At 50.1% G+C, this 27,876-nt stretch overlaps 1 protein-coding gene across 2 annotated transcripts in view; it reads right to left on the reverse strand.

The window, feature by feature from the left end:
- Nucleotides 1-6,619: 6,619 nt before the first annotated feature.
- ABCC5 (ATP binding cassette subfamily C member 5) overlaps nucleotides 6,620-27,876 on the reverse strand; it is an 81,555-nt gene continuing 60,298 nt past the window's right edge. For both annotated transcript variants that reach the window (XM_004577763.4, XM_058662159.1), the window contains exons 23-30: nucleotides 27,659-27,845; nucleotides 25,664-25,753; nucleotides 22,350-22,539; nucleotides 18,957-19,116; nucleotides 11,849-11,927; nucleotides 10,714-10,827; nucleotides 9,660-9,824; nucleotides 6,620-7,112 (exon numbers count right to left, since the gene is read on the reverse strand). In XM_004577763.4, coding sequence (XP_004577820.2) covers nucleotides 7,011-7,112; nucleotides 9,660-9,824; nucleotides 10,714-10,827; nucleotides 11,849-11,927; nucleotides 18,957-19,116; nucleotides 22,350-22,539; nucleotides 25,664-25,753; nucleotides 27,659-27,845 — 1,087 coding nt within the window. In that variant the 3' untranslated portion in view covers nucleotides 6,620-7,010. The remainder of the gene's footprint in view (nucleotides 7,113-9,659; nucleotides 9,825-10,713; nucleotides 10,828-11,848; nucleotides 11,928-18,956; nucleotides 19,117-22,349; nucleotides 22,540-25,663; nucleotides 25,754-27,658; nucleotides 27,846-27,876) is intronic.

Here is a 27,876-nt window from a genome sequence, read left to right on the forward strand (position 1 = left end):
TGCTCAATGCTTGTTGGATGAAACAAATACATAAATCTCTGCTGAGAAATACAAACTCCAAAAATATTAATGGCAGATAGTTGATGAGATGAGAAATATCCCTAAATGGTGAAGCCATGTAAATGGAATATGTACGTTATCCCCATTTTATTTTTAAAAAGTTAAGTCTCTGAATAGCATTATTACATACTTTTTAAAAAGCCTGGAAAAGGGGTCAGTGCAGCAGTATAGCAAGCTAATCCTCCACCTCTAAGAACCAGCATCCCATAAAGGCACTAGTTTATGGCCTAGATGCTCCATTCCCCATCCAGCTTCCTGCTTATGGCTTGGAAAGTAGCAGAGGATGGATCAAGGCTTTGGGTCCCTGCACCCCATGTGGGAGACCTGGAAGAAGCTCCTGGCTTCTGATTGGTTCAGCTCTGGCCATTGCAGCCATTTGGGGAGTAAACCAGAAGATGGAAGATCTCTCTTTCTTTCTGTCTCTCCTTCTCTCTCCATAGAATCTGCATCTAACAAAAATGATCATGGTTTTTTTTTAAAGCCTGGAAAAATACTGGTGGATTGTTAACAGTGCTCACTTCTGTTGTACGGCCTACTTAAGATATGTACCCACCATCTACAGTTTCTCTATTTATGGCTGATTAGATTTGTAAGGGGAAAAATGCATGCATGATTTAAAAATTATTTATTGTATTGGAAAGGAAGATCTAAAGAAAGGAGATACAGAAGAATCTTCTGTCTTCTGGTTTATTCCCAACGGCCCCAAATGGCTGGAGCTTAGCCAATTCAAAGCCAGGAACCAGGAGTTTCCTCTGGGTTTCCCACATGGGATCAGGGTCCCAAGGATGTGGGCCATCCTTTACTGTTTTCCACGACCACAAGCAGGGAGCTGAATCGGAAATGGAGCAGCCAAGACATATGAAGCAAGGACTTAAGCCACTAGGCTATCATGCTGGGCCCAACATGATGCTTTTAATGATCTGAAATAATGGAACACGTATGTGCAGGCAAAGCAGCAAAGAGCATGGCAACATAGTATTGGCTGTTTCTGGGTTCCACAGCATTCCATTCCTGTTTTGCCTAGGGACTGTGGGAATGTTCAGCTGGCTGCTTTTCTCTGAGCTCCAAGGCCTCAGCTGCAAAGGCAAGCAGCTCCAGGAGGCTGCACTTTCACCAGGGTATTCTCTTGCACACGTCTGGTGCTTTGGCTTCACTCCCCGGCTTTACACCATCTTCCTGTGACCACTCAGCCTCCAGGACTCTCCATGTGGCACACACAGCTTGCAGGCAGCCAGGATATCAGGAGGCAGGTGCTGTGAGCTGCCCAGCCAACCACAAGATGATGGTCACTGGTACCACTTTCTGCCAGCAAAATGGTCACAGGGCTCACGCGCAGCCAGCTCAAGGGTCAGGAAGCAGGCTCTTCCCTGGTGATGGATGGTAGCAAGGTCCCAGGAGGGCCTGGAAGTCAGGCGAGAATGGCAGCACAGTCAGCTTTGGAAAATGCATCCTGCTCCTTTAAAGCTACAGGCACTTCTGGTTCTTCACCACTCTCTGCACTTCTCAGATTTGGTAAAATAAGTATGTATCCCTTTTACAATCAGAAAAAAAACTAGCCAAAAGAGAATTGCGCACAATGACGCAGGCAACTATCAGTACAAGATAAGGCCTCAGTTAGCTGAGCCCTTTCATGTCCCTGGGCTCATTCCTTCCAATCCCTGCCTGATTGTAGGTGATTGATCAACAAAGAGGTGAGAAAGGGGCTGGAGGACCATAAAACCACCCTCCAAATGCTGGCATTCTTATTTTCTGGCTTTGCAGAAGGCATGCCTTACAAAGTGGATTTTTCTTTCACTCAATGTCACTTTTTGGGTCTCTTTGAAGCAGTGAAGCATGGCCCAATTGTTTGGGTCCCTGCCACTCACAAAGCTTCCAGCTTTGGACTGGCTCAGTCTTGGCTGTTTTGTCACTTGGGGTGTGAACCAGAAAATAGAAAACCTGTGTCTCTTTCTCTCTTTCAAATCAAACACATTTTTAAAAAAGATTTTATTCTTTTTATTTGGAAAGCAGTTAACAGAGAAAGGGAGAAACAGAGAGAGACAGAAATCTTCTATCTGCTGGTTCTCCCCCAAATGACCACAATGGCAAGAGCTGAATTGATCTAAAGCCAGGAGCCAGCAGATTCTTCTTGGTCTCCCAAGTAGGTGCAGGGATCCAAGGACTTGGGTCATCCTCTGCAGCTTTCCTAGGTCATAAGCAGCGAGCTGGTTCAGAAGTGGAGCAGCCAGGACTAGAACCAATGCCCATATGGGGTGCCAGCATTGCAGGCAACAGCTTACTGCACCATGCCACTCAGCCCCAACAGCAGACACAAAGGTGCGAAAATAAATGGTCTGCTTTTAGGAATAGTGAGTAGAAAAGGGAAAATGGATCCCCCCTCAAAAGAAATATCAAGATAACGAAAGTGGGCCATTCTGTAGGCAGCCAGCCCCAGAAGATGTATGGATGTATAAGTATTTGAGTACTTCACAGTTTGGGTCTGTATTTTGGCAGTGGTATAAGCAATGGTTCCGAGAGGGAGAGACACTAGGGAGGGAGACCACTTAAGAGGCCGTGAGCATAATAGGGAAGGCTTAGGGCAGGGGAGCGAGGCAATGGCGGATGTCCAGGCCTGGGGGAGGTCTGAATTTGGAGAGAAGGGGTAGGAGACTCGCAGGAGAACTCAGGACTGTGAGCCTGAAGCACCCAGGGCGACCAGCAGTACTCTATGGGGTTCGCGATGCTCTGGGAGGTGGTGGGATGATGCTGATTGCACAGCCTTGGTGAGCTGTAGCCCAGTGCGATGGTGGGCAGCCATGCTTGCATTTGGACGGTGCCACTGCACAGGGGAGATCAAATGAGTACGGGCAAGGAGAGAAGTGGGCAGAGGTCAGGAGACTGCTTTTTTAGAAGGACAAAGGCAGCTAAGAGAGGTGGAAGAACTGACAGAACAGGATTGAAAAGGGGGAAGTTGGTGCCACATGTACTACACAGCTTCATTGGCGAGAGATCAACACTCTCTTCCTGTTGACTTTGCTCCCCTCTTGACAGGCACAACTGGCATGTCAATAAAAGTAGCTACTATTTCCATCGGTGCATCCACCCACTGGCAGCGTTGTGACACAGTGTATTAAGTTGCTGCTTCAGCCTCAGCATCCCACCCAAGTGTGCTCCCTGTTCATGGACCTGGGCAAGCAGGGGGAGATTGTCCAAATACTTAGTCCTCTGCAACCATGTGGGAGACTTGGAAGAAGCTCCTGGCTCCTGCATGGTCAGTCCCAGTCACTGTTGATTACCTGGGGAGTGACCCAACAGATGGAAGATCTGTCTCTTCTCTCTGTAACTTTGCCTTTCAAATAAATATATATTTAAAAATGTAGCAAAAAGGTCAGTGTGCCCAACAGAACTTTCTGCAGCATTAGACATGGTCTACATGGATAATTTTTTTCAAGAAAATTTATTAGTTTTGATGTTGTATACAAGTCAACAAGAATGCAGGCCCATGAAAGCCACTGAATAGGGTGGGGAGAGTCTTGGTATGGGGGAAAATGGGTGGCACAAATGCTTCCAATTTTCCTTTTTTCTCCCTTTCTCCTGAAAAGTGGTGGGGGAGGGGGAAGGCAAGGGAGAGGGAAAGAACTGCTCCCAGCTACCAAGTTACATCAGTACCCGGGGATGGGGGTGTCTACTTGATGTCATCTTCGAAACGCTGATGTGGAGAAGAATGCTCTGAGGATATTTATTCAGTGGTTTTGATAGTTTTGAGACACTGTTGGTTGGCTGCATTACTCCAAGGTTGAGAAAATCCTTCCAAGGTTCGTTGGCTGACAGAGTCCACCCCAGTGCATCCACTTACCTAGACACTTGCTGCCAAAGCTCAGCCAGGAGAGTTGTCCAATCTGTTCTGTTCTCCATCTTCTGACATGGCACTCAATGTCCTCTGCAAGCCTAAATGAGCTCGCAATCTTGTCCCCCATATGCACCTGGGTATGCCATCCACTGTACAGGTATCAGTAATCGAAGACATATGTATGTGGTCCAAGATCAGACCACAAATCCTATGATTTTCCCTGTGGCCAGAGTTTTGACTCCAGTGGTCCAGTTTAGGAGGCCCCAGGAAATCTTGCTTAGGCTGACCTAGCCCTGATTCTTGCAGTCTATACAGGCATCGTACAGATGATTCATTCCCCAAGTATCCGCAACGGTCGGAGCTGTGCTGATCTGGAGCCAGGAGCCAAGAACTTCCTCTGGGTTTCCCACATGAGAATGGGGTCTCAAGGCTTTGGGCTGTCCTAGACTGCTTTCCAGACTGTTTTCCAGGCCACAAGTAGGGAGCTGGATGGGCAGTGGGGCTTCTGGGACATGAACAGGCACCCATATAGGATCCTGGTGTGTTCAATGTGAGGACTCTAGCTACCATGCTGGGCTCCAGTCCCTGGGTTTCTAAGACACAAGTTTACAATAATGCTGGTTCTAAGACAGAATCTCCACTGCCAGTTGGCAGCTTGTAGCTGTTTGGGGTCGAAAACATCTTAGAACAGGCACTCATTCTTTCTTTCTTTTCTTCTCTTTTTTCTTCCCTTCCCTTCCCCTTCCCTTTCTCCTTGCTCTTCCCTTCCCCTCCTCCCCTCTCCCCTCCTCCCCTCTCCCTTCCCCTTCTTCTTTCCTTCCTTTTTCAAATTTTTATTTATTTTTATTGGAAAGTAAGATACCCAGAGAGGAGGAGAGACAGAGAGGATCTTCCATTCAATTCACTTCCCAAGTGATCACAACAGCTGGAGCTCAGCCAATCTGGAGCCAGGAGCCAGGAACTAGGAACTTCTTCCAGATCTTCCATTCAGGTGCAGAGTCCCAAGGCTTTGGGATGTCCTCGACTGCTTTCCCAGGTCACAAGCAGGGAGCTGGTTTGGAAGCGGGGCCACCGGGATTAGAACCGGCACCCATATGGGATCCCAGCATGTGCAAGATGAGGACTTTATCCGCTAGGTTCTGCACTGGGCCCAAGATTTATTTATTTTTATTGCAAATATAGATTAACATAGAGGAGAGACAAACAAAAAGATCTTCTCTCCGTTGGTTCACTCCCCAAGTGGCTGCAATGGCCAGAGCTGATCTGATCTGAAACCAGGAGCCAGGAACTTCCTCCAGGTCTCCCACATACAGGGTCCCAAGGCTTTGGGCCGTCCTCTACTATTTTCCCAGGCCACAAGTGGAGCAACCAGTTTATGAACTGGCACCCATATGGTATCCTGGCTCATGCAATGTGAGGATTTAGCCACTAGACCATTATACTGGGCCCGGGCCCTCATTTTCAATGGATTCATCTGCAGGCCCAGGCTGGAAGGGCTACTGGATGGTCTGAACTGCTGTGCATACTCAATTTACTCTTCACATCACATGTCTACAGGTGTAAAGACAGCCGTTTATTTTCATGTCTCACCTTGACCGCATGCCCCTCTCCCTACGAGTGTCTGCTTTCCTTCTCCCAACCTTTTAACAGCCGCACGGGAGCTGTGCTTGGACCTGGCCCGGGGATAACAGTGGCAGGGCCATAGGCCAGCAGGCATCCTGATGCACTCCATCCCCCTCCTCCTTGTAGCTGACCCTTCCCTGGGCTCTCCCCACTACATGCCCTTCCCAGAAAACTACTGTAGACACCAAGAAGTTTTGCAAAATCCAAAATAATTTTATTCACTTGGTCAGGTTTTTGCTTCCACAAGGTGTTCAGCAGACATGCTAAAGTGACAGGACATCTAGTGGGTCACGACATGCAACGCTGACCTTTCCCCTGATGACAGCAGTGACCAGGGCCACCTGAGCTATGGGCCCCGCAGCACACGGGGTAGGGGTGAGGTGGGGGTTGGTAGGGACACACACCAAACCACACAGCCATCAGCAACCTGAGGTAGGTCTCTTTACAGTACAGAAACTTCTACGCCAGTGGGAGGGACACTGATTGGTGAGAGCTGCTTCAAGGGACACGCTTTGGAGGGGTCAAAGGGACTGTGTGGCCACTGCAACGAGAAGGGCTCAGAGCCATGACATCCTGGGCCCTGTCACCAAGCCATGGAGGTGCAGGAATAGGCGGATGTGAGTGCAGCCCCTGGAGAAGCAGGCGGCTGCAGGGGTCCTGAGGCAGTGGGGCACTTGGAAACAAGCTTATTCTTGGTTAGAAACAACGACCATGGAAAGAGGCAACCCCCCTTTGAGAAATGCTTCTGAGTGTCTCTTTCCCAACGGCGATGACAGAGGGAACTGGCACAGGGTCTGAGGCTCGGCCCGCCCTGCTCTCGGGAAACGAACAGTAAGGAATGCCAGGACAGAAAGCGGGAACCCTGAGGATCCACGGCGCTTGGCAGCCTGCCTGGCCGGGGCGTGGCTGCGGGGGGTTGTGGGGGGCAGCGGGGTGGTGGCCAAGGAGCCCCCTTGGGTTGCATGGTGTCCCCAGGGCACCCGGACAAGGCAGCGCCACCAGCTGAAGCAGCACGAGACCCAGGCACTGCCACTATCGCAGCCGGCCAGCACAGCCAGGTCTCCAGGACAGCCAACCATACCACAAATGACTGAGAGGGGCACGCACTGCAATGAGCACAGTGCTTCGCTTTAATAGAAAATAAACAGCTTACATTTCCACTGTAAATATAGGCTATGTACAGAATTATATATAGATATAGCTACACGTATAAAGCTTCATTATAGGCCTCTGATACATTTATAATCATGGTTCCCTGAACCTCTTAGAGTGCAATTAAGAATAAAAACTAAATTTTGTTTACATGGATATGGAATAAATACAATAATCAAAATATGGACTCTCTCCTAAAAGTTAGACACAGAAGCCGATCCTGAACCACTGTGCGAAAGATAAAGTCGGGAAAGGCGAGGCTTCGGCAGGAGGACGTGAGGAGGGGCCTGCCCCAGGCAGGGAATGGCAGCGCTTCAAGGGAAAGAGACCCTGTAGAGAGGAGGTGTCAGCCCTTGACCGCGACCTTATTCTCTGCAGCAGCAAACATGGCGTAGAACCGGGAGCTGTCATTGGACAGAAGGACCGAAGGGGTGTCAAACTCCACCACCTGCCAAAGAAGGAACGGCGTCAGGCTGTGAGTGTGGGGTGTGAGTGTGGCTCGGCATGGGAAGTATCGCCATGACCCTTGAAGTGCCTGCTGCTTTCTACCAGCTGTGGTGGAGGGCAGGGGACAGGGAGAGGAGCCTCCTCCAGGGATCCCCATTCCTCCAGGCTTGGGGAAGAGGGCCTCAGGAAGGGCCCAGCTGACTAATCTCACCCTGCTGTGAGAACTGATGCACCCCCAGAGATGGCACAGGGACAGCTCAAGATGCCTCACTGGCAAGAGACGGCAAGAACGGGGTTGACCACTGTCCATCCTGTGGTGGGCTCCCTCGGGGCCAGGGGACAGCACATTGGGGCTGAACGTGGAAGGAGCTGCCAACGCAACCTGTCTCCCCATACACAGGCTGACACCTCCCCATACACAAGCTGAAAACACTGTGTGCACCTCCCCCACTGCCCTGGCCATTTGGGAAATGGCAGCAGACACAGCCTTGGGGACTGAGATGCAAGTGCCAGTAGCTCGGTCTTTCCAAGGACAGCACCCAGTGCACTGGAGAGAACATGGGGAGGAAGTGGCTACGTGAGGCTGGACCAGACATCCTGTACTGGGAGGGCAAGGGCGGGTACTGGGTACAAGGGAGGCGGGGCCTGGTGACAATGCTGAGTTATAGGAAAACCAGCCCTCTGCCCTCCTGTGGCAGTGGGGTCGGGGATGACAAGTTCCCATGACCAGGGCAGCTCTGGTCTGGCCATTGGTGGCTGCAGCAGACAGCACCCTTGTGTACGCATCTGCATGTACACGTGCAGGGTGCCATTTGGTGCTAGTCTCTCAGGAGAGGGTGGAAGGCACAGGCGAGCTTCTTTCTTATTTTAGGGTTTCATGTTTTTCTTTTAAATTTTCTTAAAATTACAATTGTCAAGGAAAAAAATTCAAGGTCATGAAAGAGTGCCTCATCAACGACCAGAGACTGGCCACTCTGAAACAGCACCAACCTCCATCTCCTCCACCCTGGGAAGCAAAGTGGCTTTTAAGAAAGGACTCTTGCTCTCTCCCACTTGACTGAATGACGTTCCAGGGAATGCCTACACACGGGGGTGCACATCCAGTGTCTAACAATCTCACTGAACATTTGGGACATGGCAAACAAAGACTGTCTCAAAACATTAAGCCACTTCAAGACAAGAACAAAAATCATGAATGATCCCTGTGTTCTCTTAGCTTGGCCTTGAAACCTGGGCCGGGTGCGCCCCGTGTCTCGGTGCCCCCACAGACCAAGGGACCACACAGGCTGGCAGTTAAAGCACAGGCTGCAGGCTTGCTGGTCTGAGCTCAGCTCCAGATAGTCACTTCCCACGGACCTGAGGGAGGTTAAGGTCCCTCCTCAGCTGGCAAGCGGGGTTGGTGATGTCTACAGGAAACATCAATGCAAATGGCCACCATGGTGGCTTTGGTGGTGAACAACAGAAGACAAGATGTCCCTTATACATGACTTGTTATTTCCATCACATCATTAACTTCCTTCCATCCTAGGGCACACAACACGTACTGACTTGACACCTGCTGGTGCGGAGCTCTGTGGAACTGAGCACTAGCAGGGACTGAGAGGTGACTGTAGTAGGATTCTGCCCTCCTGGGAGATGGGCCATGCCAGTCACCCCAGAACAAGACCAAAGAGCTCTGGGAATGGACTCTGAGGCTTGGGACAATCAGGAAGCTTCCTGGAGCTTTGGCATTTGATTCATGTCTCCCCTCGGGGAAGGCAGGCTGTGTGTAGGTGGGGAATGGAACTGAGTAAATACAGATGAGAGAGCTTAGATGAAGCAAGACTGTTTACAGCCAATAGCATATGCAAGGGAAGAAGAGGGAATGAAGGTGAGGTCAGGACTCATGCTAGATGACGGTAAAGCCTGGAACAATAGGCTAACAAATTTGGTACCACCTGCTTAGGTATCTGGCACAGTGGGTTAGGAGTTGCCTGGGAGGCCTGCATTCCATAGCCAAATGCCTGCCTGGTTTGAGTCCTGGTCATTTGACCTCTGATCCAGCTTCCTGCTAATGGGGAACACTGAGGGGCAGCCAATGATGGCTCAAGTAGCTGTTTCCCTTGCATCCACATGGAACATCCAGATAGCTTCTGGGTTTCTGGCTTTGGCCTAGCACAGACCTGGTGTAACTGACATTTGGAGAGCCAGTAGATAGAAGATCTCTCTTTTTGATAAAATGAAGGAAGAAAAATAAATTTTAAAAAGTTGGGCAGTGCTGTATGATTGCAAGTTACTAAGTACTAATAATGTTCTCTGAACCTAAGTCAGTGTCCTTACTTCTGAGCAACCAAAGAATGAGCAGGCAAAGTGAAAGCCCAGAGGAGAGCGAGTACCAGTGAGCTTCTCCATGTCTTGCCAGGGAGAGCAGTATCCTGCCCGAAGGTAACTAGAACAGAGCTGCTGTGGCCACTTCTCCACAGGCCAGAGCCACATGACGAAGGCAGGCACAAGACTGCCTCCCCTGGGGAGCCACAGGCCAAGGCCAAGAGAATGCAAGGGTTGGTACCTGTCCCTGGGCCAGCACCATAATCCTGTCAGATCCAAGAACCGTGTGCAGGCGATGGGCAATGGTCAGCATGGTGCAGTCTGCGAAGGCTTCTCGGATGGTCTCCTGGATCAGCAAGTCTGTCTCGGTGTCCATGGCGGCCGTGGCTTCATCCAAGATCAGAATCTGCCCGTAGAACAGAGGAGGACCAAGTGAGCTCCTCAGGCATTCTGGGCTAAAGGAGGTTTTGCTAAAATCTGTTTCAGTTTTAGACCACATCTTGATTTTTTTTTTCTTAGTGACATACATAAGTTAAAATGTCCCTTTGCCTATAATTACTGCAGCTTCAAACCTCTGTGTTTACTTTAATTCCCACAAATAAGAAATGCCCATGCTTCTTCTTTAATCAGGTACTTGTCTCTGCTTGCTCTGTGACAGTGAACATGAACATGGACATTAATCTTTCTGGCACTCCTTCCTGCGGGCTAGATGCAGGAGTTGGATCTGATGATCTGGAACTCCTACCTGTCTGAGGTTTGCAGCACTAGGCGACTCACTGGCCAGAAAAGAAAGCAACCTCAGACAATGACGGCTCAGGGAGTTAAAACCAAAATCACCACCTGCCAGAAAACCCACATACTTCACCTGTGTCAAACTTAATGTAAAAGCATCTTAGGGGGCTGGCACTGTGCTACAGCGGCTTAAGCTGCCATCTGTAGCTCTGGCTACACTGGGTGCCAGTGTGAGTCCAGCTGCTCCAATTCTGATCCAGCTCCCTGTTAACATGCCTGGCAAAGCAGAGGAAGATGGCCAGCACACATGTGGGAGATCTGAAAGAGGCTCCCAACTCCTTACTGGGTCTGGCCCAGACCCCACTATCGTGGCCATCTGTGGTGTGAGCCAACAGATGGAAGATTTCTCTCTGTGTGACTGTAAATTTCAAATAAATACATCTTTATAAAGAAAAAAAAGAACATCAGGGACATGCTGTTAGGAAGCACCAGTGGGCTCAGAGGCAGAGCCCCAGTGGGCAGGGCTCCGTGTGTCTGCTCCCCATCATCCCCACTGGCCTCACCTTGCAGTGGCGGAGCAAGGCCCTCGCTACGCACAGCAGCTGCCGCTCCCCTACTGAGAAGTTGTCCCCATTCTCCATTACTTCAGACTCGAGTTTCAGAGGTAGCTGAGTGATCTGGGGAGAAGGAAAGCAAGAGATAGTAGGGTTAAAAAAAAAAAAATCCAGGGCCAAGAAGTGGTCCTGAAGCAGTTGAAACAATCAACCAAGAACTTGGCTCAAGTGGAAGGAAGGTACGGGTGTGAAGACCAGATGAACTGGGAATTAAAGTGTTATGGAGGCTGTCACTGTGGCACAACGAGATAAGCTGTTGCCTGCAATGTTAACATCCTCTCTCTGAGTGCTGGGAGCTGGATGGGAAGTGGAGCTGCCGGGATTAGAACCGGCGCCCAAATGGGATCCCGGGGCGTTCAAGGCGAGGACTTTAGCTGCTAGGCCACGCCGCCGGGCCCTATCTCTGGCTTTCAAGTGAAATAAATACATCTCAAAAAAGAAAAGTTCGGGGCCTGGCGCAGTAGCCTAGTGACTAAAGTCTTTGCCTTGCCTTTACCACATCCCATATGGGTGCCAGTGCTAATCCCGGCTGCCCCACTTCCCATCCTGCTCCCTGCCTGTAGCCTGGGAAAGCAGTCGAGGACGGCCCAAAGCCTTGGGACCCTGCACCAGTGTGGTAGACCAGGAAGAAGTTTCTGGCTCCTGGCTTCAGACTGGCGCAGCTCTGGCCATTGCAGCTGCTTGGGGAATGAATTAGCAGATGGAAGCTCTTCTTTTCCATTCCCCCTCTCTCTATATATCTGATTTTCCAATAAAAAAAAATCTAAAAAAAAAAAAAAAAGTCCAGTAACTGCGAACAGAAGGCAAGAAATGACCATACTTAAAACAAAACAAAAACAAAACCCCAAGATTTCTGTGTGACTGTCATTAGTAGCATTTCTATCAGTGGGCTGAGGCAGTGTGGGAAGTGGGGCCGAGGGAGATCTCATCCTGCAACACCCAAGGAGTGCCTGGGAAACCCTGCTGTGAATCCGACTTCTGCGGGCAAGCTGGAGGTGGCGGGAAGGTCTTCAGTGGCACAGAGGCGGCCAGGCAGCGCCCCAGCCTGCAGTCCCGGCAGAGCCCCTGGTGCTGCCTCACTTACACATTCTTTCATGTGCGTCCTCTCCAGGGCGTCCCAGATCTGGTCCTCTGTGTACTGGTTGAAGGGGTCCAAATTTGACCTGGGGAGGAATAATGATCATTTCTCAGTGGTCACAGCCAAGCAAACAGTTTTCCATGGCTGCCTGGAGGTGGAAAGTTCCAATGCACACACGTGGATAAAGGCTCAAGTCTGAAGGTCACAGGTGACCCAGTCCCCAGCTAGCCAGGAACGGAAGCTTTCAGAACAGACTGGGCTTCCCTTCCTCCATAAAACTCGATTAACCATAGTTCCACTATTTTTAAATGGAAACAATACACACTGTAGAATACATATATGCAAAGCACAAAACAGAAGCCAATATACGATTTAATCCTTCCTCCCTACTTCCCTGGGAAACAAATGCTCTTTATAAGTTGGTGCAGATCCTTCTAGGTTTTTTCTATGCATCTGTGTTAAAATACATCTCTCTAGACCTATAAACTTGGAAAAGCCCCTCTTTCTCCTTGGTGCACAGCTGATAGCCCTGTTGTTGAGTGGAAGGCTCCACTATGGCCAGCCAAACCTGGAGGATGATCTGATTCAGTGGAAAGAAAGACAGGAGAGAGACTGGAAGGGATCTAGACTGGTATGGGATGGGAGGCGAGTTGTTCTTGTTCACTGAGTAGTGTCTACCACAAGGAAATCAAAGATAAAACACACAGTGCAGCGCTAGACATTACTGGAAATATTACCAGTCTTTGTCATATAAGATGACGGGAGAGGTGAGTACAATAGGCATCTGATGGGAACTTGGGACGTCACAGTTTTTGGGCGCTGTCTTGTCTCTCTCTAGGCATACCATCTGGAGGTCTGGTCACTCAAACTGTACAGGACATAACTCTGTTTTGCTTGTCAGATTAGACTTGGCCTGTGGGTAGCCGAACCTCCAGGAGAAATGTGAGCTTTAGCCCCATACCAAATGTGTCTTCATGTCTGAGGCTCCTAGTGGGGCATGCGAATGCAAGCAGGTCATTGTCACAGAACTCCACCCAAGGAGGGGGAACAGGCTGGCTGTGGGCTTTGTTCGCCCTCCAGGGGAGATTTGAACCAGCTGCTTTCTTCTGTGCCTCTTGCTCTGAGTATCCTCCCCCTGCGGGGAACATACCCGCCCCTCCTCCCCCTGCATAGGCGACACTGGCACAAAGCAGGGTTCTGGAGCCAGACTAGACGGATTCCTACATGGGCTCCATCAGTGACCAACCTTCTGGTGTGATCTTGGCCAGTGAAGTAATGTTTCCCTGCTTCCTTGAGCTCCAAAGGTTGTGAGGACTGCGTTTGCTCCATGTGGACATCCATGGCAGAACCCAACCCAGGGCCAGCACTGCGCACACAAGAGCTACTACTACCTCCTGACCCACTCAGCCCACGCGTGGGGTCTGTGCTCCCTCTCCATGTGCCACTTACCTTCCCTTCACTGCGTGTACCTTACTCACTTTGTAGCCCAGGTGCTGGCACGCCGACTAGACTTCCTTGTATGAAGAAAGCCATCAATGCCTGCCCCCACCCGCCCTTGACTTCTCACTAAGAGGCATTAAGATGTCACAACTTGCACGTTTTCTGTAACTGCAAAGTCAGAGAGGGTGGTGCGGTGGAGGGGGAACAGATGGACAGACAGGATTTGGGCAGAGTGGGGTCAGACGGCAGCTTGGCCTTTTGGATAAACGACCCCTCCATCGCCTGTCCATGCGATGGGACCAGGTGACATCACTAGGCAGGCTGTTGTGGGACTGAGACAGTCAAAGTACAGTGCTTGGGAGACGGCACTCACTAACTGCTAGTCGTGCAGCTGACAAGGCTCATGTGCACATGCTGAAGGTCTGCTTTTAAGGCCTGGTGCTTCTCTGGCTCACTCAAGAGCATTTTCCAAGCAGTTCCAATCATCAGCAGCTCCGGAATACAAGATGCCAACAGTTCTACTGGCGTCTGATCTGTGAGAGTTAGCCTGGTCCCTGTGGGGCGGCCATCCAGAGAGCTCTCTGGTGCTGCTAAGCGCAGACAGTGAGCCAAGCCTACAGAAGAATTCACTTGCTTCTAAATCAGGAGGACACTGAGAGCGCCTAATCCTCCTTGCCCCAGGGCTGGCTGGGAGTCTGCTCTGACTTGCACCTGAGCTGATGGAGATCAGTGCGATGCCTCTTGGAGATTCCTCTGGATCCAGACACCCACAGACTCGAGCCAGACAGAAACTGTGCTCTCGGCAGAAACGGGTTGGCCGTGCTTTTGCTTACTTTGACAAAGACTGGTGGGAATTTCCTCAGGGTGAGTGAGCAAGACGATCCTGAGCGATGTGCATTTGGGTGGTCATACAAAGTTTTCTCAATGAAATAGACTCGCTTACTTGTGTGGTCTACTCTAGACCCCACTCAGACTTGCAAGTAGGACCGCTGCTCTTTGTGGTGTCATGACAGGGACTCCATTGTTAATCCACAATCCTAAAAGCCTGCATTATTTATCAGCTTATTTATTCAGCCAGTTCCTCAGAGCTTTTCACCAAAATCCTCCGGAAGTCCTTTTCCAACCTGGAAAGCAGGGCCACCTGCACCACTGACCTAGCTCAGGAGCAGTCATAGCTGCTCCCAAACAGGGTCCTGTTTTGTCTGGTCTCCTGTGGCAAGTATCAGAGAAGCCATAGACAGAAATGAAAGCAAACTGTGCAGTCAAGGTCTCAAACAAGTTGAACTGGGCTGAAACAAAAGCACCTGACATTGTAGGCACTTATTTCTTAACAATCAGAACTTCAAGCTCCTGACGCTGCCAAGAGTGTGTCTTCATTTTTGGTTCATCATATCCTATTTTCAGCAACATTCTAGGCCAGCCTACTGGCCAGTGTTGAACACAGCCAGGCACATCTCGCAGGGTGAGGGCTGGTACTGCAGCTCATGGCACAGGCAGGATGCAGTAGCAGACCACACCGCCATGTTGTCTACAGAGCATGGCTTCACAGTGGCCTCAGTGTTCAGAGCAGGGGACTTTGGTCTTCAAACATCTTCTATCAGACAGCAAAAGGGAAGATCAAAACAGCTTTCCAGACACTCAGACCTATTTGGGCTTTTCGCTGTTGAGAGCTAAATTAAACAGAATCACAGAGGTAAAAGTGGAATAGATGAGACTCAACGGAGCAGTAGGGGCTGTGTAAAAATTTTTCTCAAGCTTGGGAGAGAGACAGGGCTGGTGCTACGGTAGAGTGAGTTAAGCCTCTGTCTACAGCACCAGCATCCCATAAGGGCACTGGTTCTAGTCCTACATGCTCCACTTCTGACCCAGCTCCCTGCTATCGGCCTGGGAAGGCAGTGGAAGATGGCCAGAATGGGAGACTAGAAGATCCTCGCTTCAGACTGGTCTAGCCCTGGCTATTGTGGTCATTTTGGGAGTGAACCAGTAGATAGAAGATTGCATTCTCCTCATTCTGTAATTTTGCTCTTCAAATAAAAAAAACAAATCTTAAAAAAAAACCTTGGAAAAGGCAGAAGAGATTGTAAAGAAGCTGCAGAAAGCAAACCAACTACATGCAGTAACCCCTGAGGCAGCAGGCCTGGCTTTGGCTCCTGGTCAGGCAGGCTCTCTCTCCAAGGGTGGTGACAGCTAGCAGCATGCCAACCCCTCAGCAGGCAGGAGGCAGTCAGAGGCAGACCCTTCAGCCCACCAGCATCAGACCCAAGCTCTGCCACTTTGGGCTGGGCATCTTTGGCCTCTCTGGACTTCCATTCCTTTGTCTATGAAGTGATCAGGATAGTCCCTGCCCTGGTGGAGTTCTGAAACTTGGAAGAATCTGATTGAAAGGCTGAGGATGGTGCCTGGCAAGCCTCATTGCCACTGCCTTGCCCGTGCAGCAGCAGGGGCTGACACACAGACTCCCCAGCCCTGCTGACATGCTCCTCCAGCCTCTGTGTGGCTTTGCAATGGGGAACCCAGAAAACTCGGGACATTCCCAAACTGCACAGAAATGAGCAATGCCTTGAAAGGGGGATGGGGCTCCTCTGAATGATAATCATTCAGAGACAGCCCAGAGACTTCAGGGTCAGAGCCCATGCACCAGGGTGCTGAAGCCTCTGCATGAAGGTCCCCTGGGCCCCAGGATGGAGCCAACCCCTACGGGTCAATTGGGGAGTCAATTATTTAAGCTATGATTGGGCGCTGATAGCTGCAGATACACCTTAAGAGAAATGTAAGAGGCAGATCAAAAGGGAGAGTGGGTGCCGGAACAAGCAGAATGAGAAAACTGTTTCTGGCTGCTGAGCACGTACCAGACAGAACTGCCTTAGGCGATGAGATGATATCCATGGCCCACTGGGACCAGGACAGAGACAGAGAGAGGGACAGCTGAGGACAACCAGGGGAGGCTACACAGCTTGTGGGATGGGGCAGTCAGCAGGAATGAGGGCAAGGCCAGGGCTGGGCCTCCCCAGAAGCAGAAAGACAGAAGAGAGCCAACCTTTGCCGGGGTCTCTCCTGCTGGGGCCCACCGGTCAGGGCCCCGGCAGAGGAGAGGGAGAGTCCATGGAGACCCAGATCAGGCAGAACCATGAGGGAGCGTGGAGATGTAGGTTTGGTGATGAAGTCCATGGAGGGGTGGACATGGCTCCAAACCATTCGGTTTGTGACTCAGATTACATATGTATGGAGAACGTCTGGGATATTCACATCTTGTACTTTCTGAGCTTTGATTTTGCCTTTATCCTGCTTTCCCTTCAACAGATCCCCTCTTGGAGCTCACATTGAGGCATGGTGGGTAAGGCTGCCTCCTGTGATACTGGCTTCCCAGGTGGGTGCTGGTTTAAGTCCTGGCTGCTCTACTTTTGATCCAGCTCCCTGCTAATGTGCCTGGAAAGCAGCAGAAGATGGTCCAATGCGGGAGACAAAGGAAGCTCCTAACCCAGCTCTAGCCAACCGGGGTGTGAACCAGCAAATCAGAGCTTTCTCTTTCTGCTTTTTCTTTTCTCTCTGTTACTCTGCCCTTCAAACAAAACAAGTCTTTTTTAAAGGAAAAAATAAGGGCCCAGCATGATGGTTAGTGGCTAAATCTTTGCCTTGCATGTGCCAGGATCCTATATGGGTGCCAGTTCATGCTCCGGCTGCTCCACTTCCCATCCAGCTCCCTGCTTATGGCCTGAGAAAGCAGTAGAAGATGGCACAAAGTCTTGGAACCCTGCACCTGTATGGGAGACCAGGAGGAAGCTCCTGGCTCCTGGTTTCAGATTGGCTCAGCTCCGGCTGTTGCAGCAATTCAGGGAATGAACCAGCAGATGGAAGATCTTTCTGTCAATCTCTTTTTCCAATAAAAAGAAATAAGTCTTTAAGAACTAAATAAATGAAAAAATAGAAGAGTTCCTTTCCTGTCTCAGTTGCTTGCTGGTGCCTCAAGGAGGAGGTGGACGTACTCCCTTTCTACACCAGCGTTGGGTTACTGGTGGTGGAGGCATAGCTTTCAAATTCAGAGTCCCTGGGAGGAGCTGAGAGCTCAGCTATCTGTCCTGTCCTAGCCCAGGTAACCTCCACACAGGTTGCTTACCTTCTAAAGCAATGAAATACTGCACGCTGAATGTGCTCTGAGATACTTGAGGAACCGTGGGAGAGGAGGAGGAGAGATGATCTGAAATGTAACTCTTCCCTCAATGTCTACTGCTGATTGAAAAAGTGGAGTGGCCAGCACTGGGCACGGCAGGTAAAACTACTATCTGTGGCACTGGCATCCCATATGAACACTGGCTCATGTCCTGGCTGCTCCACTGCCCATCCTGCTCCCTGCTTAAAGCAGTGGAGGAAGGCTCAAATCCTTAGGACCCTGCACCCAAGAAACTCTTGGCTTAGAACTGGTCCAGCTTCAGCCATTGTGGCCATTGGGTGAGTGAACCAGCAGATGAAGAGCTCTTTATCTCTTTCTCTAACTTTACTTTTCAAATAAATAAGTCTAAAAGATTAAAAAAAAAAGCCGAGGTTTGAGGTGGCAAACTTGCACGGCTGTCTCTGTTTGCAAAGCTGACAGCTCAAAGAGCAGTGTGAGCTCAGCATCTACACGCTCAGGATAGCACAGAGCAGCCCCTGAGCCTGTCTACATGGCAGCACATTCTGCTCCGGGAGCCTCGCAGGCAGGCCCAGGTCTGGGACAGGTGCATCAGCACAGCCGCCAGTGCTCCAACCAATCCTCAGTCATTAACTCCTCAAGTTGGCCAATCTGCACACTTTAGAATGAAAACCCACCACTCCTTGTCAGCAGCACTCTCAAGAGAGGTTTTGATGTGCTTTATTTCTTAATTTTCTTCCTTATGATAAAAAAAAAATATCTTAGACCAACAAAACACAGTGCTTTTGTCCTGAGCCAAAATATATAACACCAATTTTTCCTCAAAGGTGATTCACGGGGATAGCACATTTGAGACCACTTCCACATTTCTCAATTTTCAATTTCAATACATTTGACTTCTATTCTGATGTCACGTATTTTTGACTTTGACACCTCCATCCCTGAGAGAATAGCTAATCATGAGCATGCCCCAAGGGTCCATCCACCCTTTGTGGCTAGCTAGCTGAGTGGCTGGCAGACCTCAGACTCATCCCAGTGTAGGTCTCAGAGCTGGGGAGGATGCTGAGCAGGTGCACGCATGACTGGTAATGATCTTGGTAAATCACCATTCAAACTGCAACTCCTGGGACACCCAGGAGCTGGCAGAGCAGACTGAGGGCAGGTGTAGGACGATGGTGAGGTGGCGGCTGGTGACAGCTGTCTCCTCATATTGAATGCTTAGCCATATTCCAGGCTCCACAATATCAGGTGCTCCAAGCACCCCGCAATTTAAGAAGAAACAGGCTTAGGGGCATTAACATGCCCAAGGTCTTGAAGCAAGTACTCTGGCCCAAGTTTCTTTCCTGCTTTGCTGCAGGACCCCTGCCTGTGGAGTTCCCTCTGACACCTGCAGCGGGAAGCACATGGTGTAGCAGGAAAGTCATTGGCTCTGCGGTTCTAAGGCCCTAGTCCCAGGAGGGAGCTGGCATCATGTGCCTTCCACATGCCCGCCTGACCTCTCAATGGTACACACGGAAATCATGAAGCCCCTCCCTGGTCCTCCCTCACCTGACGGTGCCGCTGAACAGCACTGGCTCCTGAGGAATGATGGAGAGTTTGCTTCGGAGGTCGGCGAGGCCGATGTCACTGATGCGCACTCCGTCAATCTTGATGCAGCCACCAGACAATTCCACCAGGCGGAAGAGAGCCATCCCCAGAGACGATTTCCCTGATGGGTTGGGAGACACACAGAGGAGGAGCTCCGTCAGTGGATTCAGTGAAGATACGTGGGCCTGGGGCCTTAAGGGAAATACCGTCTCTTCTTCTAGTTCTGCTCGATCCTTGTTTTGGATGACTGACTCAGGTCACGCACACAATGATATGGGAAACAGCAAAGAGAACTTTAAAGCCCCCAGCTACCAGACACACAGCTCCTGCAGAGGTGCAGAGCAGGGTGGGGCGGGGAGGGGGGGTGGGGAGCTCGTTACCCAGCCAGGAGTGAAACAGAAGAGGCAGGTGCCCATGGTTGAGTGTGTCTTGGGCACAGTGCAGAGAACAAAGGTCGCAGAGCAAGCCCCTGGCTGGCAAGCTGCAGTAAAGCTCTCTCCACTCTCTTGTTGTAGCCCAGACAAAACCTGAGCTGAGGCTGCCATGGCCACAGTAGTAGCAGTGGGAGATGGCAGAACCTTCAGGGGTGAGCAAGTAAGGCAGGGAGGTTTCTGCTCTGAGTGACTGAGAGGCTAAGACAGCTCTACTGAGACAGGGATAAAAGGATGAGGTCACTACTATAACGATGAGCAAACACCTATTTCTCCTTGAAAAGTGACCTGAGTAAAAGACAGCAATGGTATGGGGCCAGCATCGCGGTACAGCCTGTGATGCCGGGAATGTGGGTTCAAATCCCAGTTGCTCCAGGCTGACAAGCTCCCTGCCAAGGCACTGAGGAAAGCAGTGAAAGACAGCCCAAGTACTTGAGTTCCTACCACCCACATGGAAGACCTGCATAGGGTTTCAGGTCTTTTCTAGACCTGGCTGTCACAGTCATTTAGCAGCATGCTAGCAGATGAAAGATCTCTTTCTCTTTTAACTCTGAATGTCAAACGAATCAATCAATCGTTTAAATAAAACTCCTATAAACTTACTACTGTAATTCTGACAGCTGCTTCCCATTTGTTCTTCTGAGTTGAGATCACAGTGGAGGTACCTTATCATTGCTCTTTGCACGTAACACTGTGTTAATAAGCATTCAACCACACTATTGAAAACTTTTCAGGACAGAATTTAAGTGGCAGCGACACATTCCACCACGTGGATGCCTCTTCCTTATCCCTCCCGTCTTTGAATGCTGAACACTGAGTTCATGAGAAGCTCCATATATAACACACTGTGGTGCACACCCTGGTGCTCGAACCTACCCCTACCTCTGATGAGCTCCTTGGGACAGAGGCTCAGGACTGAAACTGCGGCATCAAAGGACAGATAATCTCAAAGGCTTATATGGGCCTGTTCCCATCCCCACAGCCATTTCTGCAGCTTGGACTGTGGCTCAATGTTGGCACAGCGGGCGGTCTTTTAGCTGCTGGGGCCATCTCTCTTGGGCAGGATACCTGCTTCCTGACTTACCTGCCCTGCTGATGCCTCCACATTCTGAAAGTGTGCGCTCTGGGCAGCCTTTGCTAAGGTGCCTGAGACTCGCTCTCTGCAGTGGTGCCCGAGGGGGCTGCAGAAAGCCTGCTTCACCACCAGTACCTGTGTCCCTTCCCCTGCCACTGGGATGTGTCTCCTGGGGACACCTCTGGCAGGCCCCCAGCCACCCACAGTCCTAATACAGTAGTCCTCACATCCACCCACTAGATATGAACCGGGAAACCCGGACCACACAGTGAGACAGTTCTCCTCCTACTTGAAATGCACAGCTCTGCTCAGATCAGGGGAGCTGGCTTTCAGCAGCTGGGTTGGAGGGGAGGGAGTCATGTCCTCAGAGCTAAGGCAGCAGGGGCTCAGATCACTGGTTAAACTATGGGTGCCTGGGTTTGAGCCATCTGCTTGGAAGATGTCATTGTTCCCTGAACTGTGACCTCTACCTCTGGCGGGGTGTGCCAGGAGGACAGGGTGGCAGAGTGTGCCCAGGGTGCTGTCCCGGAGGATGGCCATAGCCAAGCCAGGAACCATGATGCTTGCAAGGTATTGTATTGGGGTTACATTCGGACTGTATGGGTCAAAATATTTGTCACTGTTTCTTTGCTCTCATTTCACTACCTACTGTCTATTCCAACAAAGGCTTGGCTGTTATTTTGGTCCAAGTTACCCGTGTTAAGCAGAAATCATAGGAAGGCCGCCAATCAGCTCTTAGGAGGGTGGTGTGCCCCAGGGGGCCGGTGCAGCATTAAGGGAGGGGCCTGGGAATAGGGCAAAGCATGAGCTTTGGGGGTAGCACTTGTCCCTAGCTGCCCAGTATCCTTCCGGTCAGCAAAGCTTGAAGGCAGTCTTTTGTCTGATAATTCCCTCAAGCAGCAAGTAAAATGTGACTCTTTGCTTTCTGTCTTAGAAAGTTCTTTAAGGTCAAGTGACCAGAAAAGACAAGAGGCATTTCTTTAACGGCCAAGGAAACAAAGCTAGAAGCACTGTGACGCCAAGGAAGCAAGCAGTCAGGAAAGCCAGTGGTCAGACACCAAAGCTGCTCAGACAAGGACACATGGTGAGGGCAGGAAGACCAGGCCTGTGCTTTGAGATGGCATGCAGGACAGCAAGGGGGGAACCAAGTCTACACTCTAGGAATCCAAAGGGTACACAGCAGCCCATTTCAAATAAGAGTGATGCACCACGATGCCTAATACAAATGGCAAGTCTCTGTTTTTCTGCAACTGAGATCAGATCAGGAGAATAATTTCTGTCATTGCAGGGACAGAGATTCCTTATTTGGGGCCATGGTGGCTTCTGACAATCACAAGGCTGCCTAGGCCCCACAGCAAAGAGCTTTAGACCCAACCTGGATGGTGACCTCAGAAAGCACACACAGCCGTATCACAGCAGAGCTGTAAAACAGAATGCTCTGCTATACGGCAATCACCAACCGAGCCACAGAAATACAGAAAGTTTTCATGGCAGGCCTCTAAAATGTCCCCACTTTTTTTAAAACCTATGCATTTCACAGAAAAGCCCTAGCAAGCCACCCAGCTAAACCTCACTGTGAGTCCTGGTCTCTGGGCAATGGAGCTGCTTTTCCCCTTCTATTTCAAGTGTCCTGTGTTCACAATATTCACTTTCATAACGAGGGAAAGCATGTGATGTCAGAAACGGTGGTTAAAAAAGAAACCTCAAAAACTGGCTTTGGGGGAGGCTTGTGACTGAATGCACTAATTGGGCATCTGTTCAGCAGCCATAAAGTTGATGGTAATCTCCCCATGCCAATTACAGGTTCAATTCTCAACCAGAGGTTGGCATGGTCCAAGCATGCTGTACCTGACCCTGTCCGCCCCACAATGCCGATCTTCTCCTTTGGTTTGATGGTGAAGGACACTTTCTTCAAGACCAGAGGCAGGTTTTCTCGATATCTCATCTCTGCATTCTCAAAGGTCACCTCTCCTTCCTGGGGCCAATCAGGTGGTGGGGCTTTGTTCTTAATCCTGGCAGGTGCTTCCAGGGAGAGAGTCTGTAGAGACAGAAGCGGCACCAGGTGCTCAGGAGGCATGGGATGGGGGTGTGCTGCTGGAAGGTCTTGCCTTGGGGAAGTGAAACCATGGCCCACCACTGCTACAGAGGGGCAGCTGCCTTCCTGTTTCTCTAGCTGTGTGAACCAATTCTCCTTGCCACCAACTCAGACAGAGACGGGGTACAGGGGTTCTAAGGCAGTGGCTCCAAAGAAGTCATTTTCTAACAGCTTTTCTCAGGGAACTCCTTCATGCAACTGTCTCAGCGACCGAGGGACAGCCTCAGTGGCAGGGCTCCAGACCTTCTCCCGCTCTCCAAGCACAGCAGGTTTAACTGGAATTTTTGGAAGATGTTCCACTTGAAACAGGATTTTACCAGCTGAAAACCACAGGTGGAGTCCTAAAGGTAGGCAACTGGGTAGTGGGGCCCATCTGATAAGATCCAGCCTCTGAGGTTATCTCAGTCAACCCACCAGACAGAAACACTGGTCCCACTTTTTTTTTATTTTTAAGATTTATTTACTTCAACTGGAAAGGTAGAGTTATGGAGAAGGCCAAAGAGAGAGAGAGAAAGAGAGAGACAGAGAGAGAGAAAGAGAAAGTGAGAGAGAGAGAGAGAAAGAGAAAGAGAGAGATCTTCCATTCCCTGGTTTACTCCACCGAATGGCTACAACAGCCAGAGCTGAATCAATCTGAAGCCAAGAGTCAGGAGTTTCCTCTGGATCTCCCACACAGGTCAGGGTTCCAAAGACTTGAGCCAACTTCCGCTTCTTTCCCAGGTCATAATCAGGAAGCTGGATGGGAAGTGGAACAGCCAGGACTTGAACTTGTGCCCAGATGGGATGCCTGTACTACAGGCTGAGGCTTAGCCTGATGCCACTGCACCAGTTCCATTGTTCTTACTTTTGCCACAAGCAGCTTATGACTGAGACATGTCACTTCCCTCCAGGCTTTATATTCTCTTTTGTAAATCATGAGGACTAAATGAGGTGATCTTGGAACTCTGTCCCAGTATTCACATGCCTGCTGGAACAGTCACACTTCAAAATGTTTATAACCAATCTGGTAGGGCTGCCGTCATGGCATAGCATATTAAGCCACTGATGTGATGCCAGCATCCCAAGTGAGTGCTGGTTCAAGTCCCAGCAGCTCCACTTCTGATTCAGCTCACTACTAATATGCTTGGGAAAGCAGAGGAAGATGTCCCAAGTATTTGGGCCCCCTGTTCCTACATGTGAGACCCAGATGGAGTTCCTGGCTCTTGGCTTCAGCCTGTGCCAGCCTCAGCTGTTGTGTAGCCTTCTGGGGAGTGAACCAGTGGATGCAAGATTTCTGTCACTCTGCCTTTCAAATATATAAATAAATATATATATATATTTAAAGATCCTCCCTGGCAATCAGCAGAGATGCTCACGATGCTATAGGGAAGTAAAAGCCAATGACCATGGTGCCCTTGGGGATGGAGACCGGCACGAACACTGGGAACTAGAAGGGCTCAGTGCTGGGGAAGGCATCCGTGTTGGGACTGGGAGTAGTGAGGGGGTCCTCAGACATGTGGCTGACATGGGCAGAATTCATGCTGGACCACCAAGGACAATCACACTGACCCTTCCTGCATGAGAGCAGGGACATGAGCTCACATACTGCACGCCTGGAGGCCCGCAGGCACACACGCCATCCACTGGCTGGAACACTAGGAGACAGACTAATACCTAGATGGTCACCAGATACATTAGACAGCTCTCCGCCATTCTTTCAAACAATAGTCTTTACCAGGCTTAAACAGTATTCTAGAACTCAGGCTCACTCCTAAAGCAACTTAGTAAGACACGTCTCCCAGGAAAATGCACACGTTCAGTTCTTAACTGACAGCAGTTTTTCAAATATATGTTTCTAAGTCAACGACTTGGAAGTCAGAAGGTCTTCCTCCCATGTAAACCATGGCATAAATGCTGATGTCTGGAAACAATTCACAATGCAGGGAACTCTTGGGGGACACTGTTGTGGTACAGCCACTGCCTGCGACGCTGAGTTCCCAGGTGGGTGCCAGTTTTCTGTTCTAGGTACTCCATGTCCTAGTCAGCTCCTTGCTAAAGGCCTGGGAGGGCAGTGAAGGATGGCCCAGTTGCTGGGACCCTTGTCACCCAAGTGGTAGACCTGGATGAAGTTCCTGGGCTCGGCCTGGTTCAGTCCTCACCATTGACAGCTACTAGGGGACTGAATGAGTGGATGGAGGATTTCTTTCTGTTTGTGTAATTCTTTTCTTAAATTAATAATTTTATTTTATTTTAGCTGTTGTTTACATAGCTGACAAGCATGCATGTCCATGAGGGTCCTGATTAGGGTGAGGAGTGTCAAGGCATGGCAGAAGGTAGGTGGGACAAATGCTTCCAAATTTTCCTTTTCTTCCCTTTTCTCCTGTATTGGGGAGGTATTCTCCAAAATGCCAAACTACATCAGTACCCTCTCTGTGTGATTCTTTTAAATAAATAAATTAAAACAAAAAAAGATAACTCTTAAGAATGGTTCCATTTGAGAATCCTAACTACTCTGTTGTTGAATGACTGTTCTATCAGTTCCAGCTGGGACACCAGCAAGAAACCAGCCCACAGTGAGGTGGCAGGGACTGTGGGGGAAGGTGGGGAGGGACAGATACTCTCAGTGCCAACTATATTTCCTTATGTCTAAACCAAGAACAAGAACACAGCTTGAAATGAGCCACTGAAGTCCAGGTCCCAGTCTGGACCCACTACCTCAGGGCCTCCGCAGATGAGCTACATGTCTGTCTTTGCTGAAAGCTCCATAGGAGATCCTCACAGTCATCCCAGCCTTGGAACAAATGGAGCAGACAAACAGTGGAAGCACTTCCTGATTTTCAGCAGTGTGAGGCAAACTCTGCCTTAGTCTACTCGACTGAACTAACAAGGTTTGCCCATTCTAGAGATTAGCAGGTGAATGGACTTTCTCAACTGGACACAATTTAGAACTCTATCTTAAAATTCTCAGGGTGCTCTTGTCTCCATCCTGGGCGTGCTGGGGAGGCTCCTGGTCCTCTACTACAGGGTAAGAGAGACAGGGAAAGAAAACAAGCCTGTGTCCACAGCCAGAGGTCTGCAGCAGTCTGACCTTGATGTAGTGATTGATCCTCTCCACCGAGGTGAATCGAGCTTCTGTTTCGGATGCTAACCGGACCGTAAATTGGAACAGTCCTGTTAACTGATGAGGGAAAGCAAAAACATGGAGACAATTCATTATTATTGTGTGCATGCAAGGGCACTTTCTTTTCCCCCTACAGGGTTAGAGCTCAGTAAGACTGAATGGGACACATCATCAGCTGCTTGTTGGGCCTTTAGCATGCTCTCAGCACTGAAGACAAAGCCTGTCATCCCCTCATCAACCATGATGCTCGGGACAGCAGGAGGCACTGTGAGCAGCTGGCATGACTTTCTCACAGCCAAAGGCTGCCCAGTGACTAACTGTAGCTACAAACTTCCGTATTTCCCACTTGTCTTGGAACCTGCTCATGGCAATCATGACAAACGGAGCTGTCAACGTGACAACAACTTGTGAGAATGCTTGCAAGAGAGTGCAGCAAGAGCTGTGAGGCCGGGAGAAGCAGGAACACAGAAGGCTCTGCACACCTCTGGCTGGGTATTCGGAAATGGAGTATGTGCCACAGGGTGTCCTCCCTGACCACCTGCTAAGGAGGCCTGCACAGCATGGGCAGATGTCTCTGGGCAGCTGCCATCACGTGCCTCTCCAGGGATCCTTTGACAAAGCGTTTCTGAGAACAAACTCTGTTAGGGTGGTTTGGGTACAAGGCAGCAGCGGGCCTAAAGCTGAAGCCCTCAGATACAGATGTGTTGGAGGTGATCAGGATGAGTCAGAAGCAGCCAGAGAAGGTCTGAAACAGACCAGGCCAGCATCTGAGAATGGGATCTGTGAAAGTTGGACTACATTGACAAGGTCTGTGATTGACAAGACCACAGACTCTGGCAGCACAGATTCTCAAGGTAACTGGCCATATGCTCTGCTCTCCTCCTCTCTGGGCAGTGATGATCCACATGAGAACCTCCTGGCTCAGACAGTGATTAGTCAGTAAGCCAAAGATCCACAGGGGAATGAGACTGATATGAAACATGGTTCTACACGTGAATGGAAGCGAGAGAGACAGGCACTAAATTGTTCCTCATTCTTGAAGAGCAACCCTCTTGCCTGCTCCACTTTCAAAAATGTCTCTCCTGTATCTTTCTTTTCTCAGTAAAAGTTGCCAGGACAGGCACTGGGTTGATTCACTCTCATGGAGAGTGGAGTATTCTGACTGCTTGTTTTCAAAGACTTCTTTTTAATCTGTTTCTTTCTTGTCTGTTGTCCTTATGTGTCGCCCCTCGCTTCAAACCCTGGTCCACACTGCACTGGCCGCAGCAGACTTTGTCAAGGGAGACTGACAAGTTGATGGTTTTCATTTTCTAACAAGAGCCACCAAAAGTAGGAGCTGACACAGGAGGTAACACATGGTACATACCTGCAGTGCTGGTATCCTATATGGATACTGGTTTGCATCCTGGATGCTCTACTTCTGATGCAGCTCCCTGCTAATGCATTTTGGGAAGTAGTGGAGAGGATGGCCTAAATGTGTAAGCCTCTGCACCCACGTGGTAGACCCAGAAACTCATGGCTATAGATTAGCCCAGTACTGGCTACTGTGGCCACGTGGGGACAAATCAGAATAAAGACATTTTTCCCTCCCCTTGTAACTCTCTATCTTTCAAAACAAAACAATGGAGCAACCAGGACACAAGCCAGTGCCCATGCAGGATGCTGGCATCACAAGCCACAGCTTTATTGGCCACACAAACTCTGGGCTCAGTATCTATTTCTTAAACATGCACCAGTCAAATCCTTTTCTTCTTGTCTTCCCACCCCTATCTCACTCCCAAGCCCACCTGCCTAGTCCTATCCAAACTGTCACACGAAAGCTCACCAGGAGAGTGCTGGGAATTTAAAGATCAGACAGCAGCTTACACTGGAACCTTCCCCCACCCTCACACCATGCCTCCTTAGTGCCCATAAAGGAAGAATGCCAACAAGCAGAGACGATGCCCCACCCCAGCTGCTGACCTGCACGGCATAGGAGATGGCGAGACCCGCGTAGGCAGGGGGGATCTGCCCGTGCATGAGCACGATCATGAGCCCCGTGGTGGTGATGAGGGCAATGCTGATGAGGTCCAGCCGCACAGCCAGCCACCTCATAGCACACGTGAACAGGAAGAAAGGGGCCTGGTTGTCATCCAGGAGTTCTTGGTACCTACAAGGAGGGCAGAACGTGAGAGGGGCCA

The sequence above is a fragment of the Ochotona princeps genome, chromosome 3 (assembly GCF_030435755.1).
Source record: "Ochotona princeps isolate mOchPri1 chromosome 3, mOchPri1.hap1, whole genome shotgun sequence".
Taxonomy (NCBI): Eukaryota; Metazoa; Chordata; class Mammalia; order Lagomorpha; family Ochotonidae; genus Ochotona; species Ochotona princeps.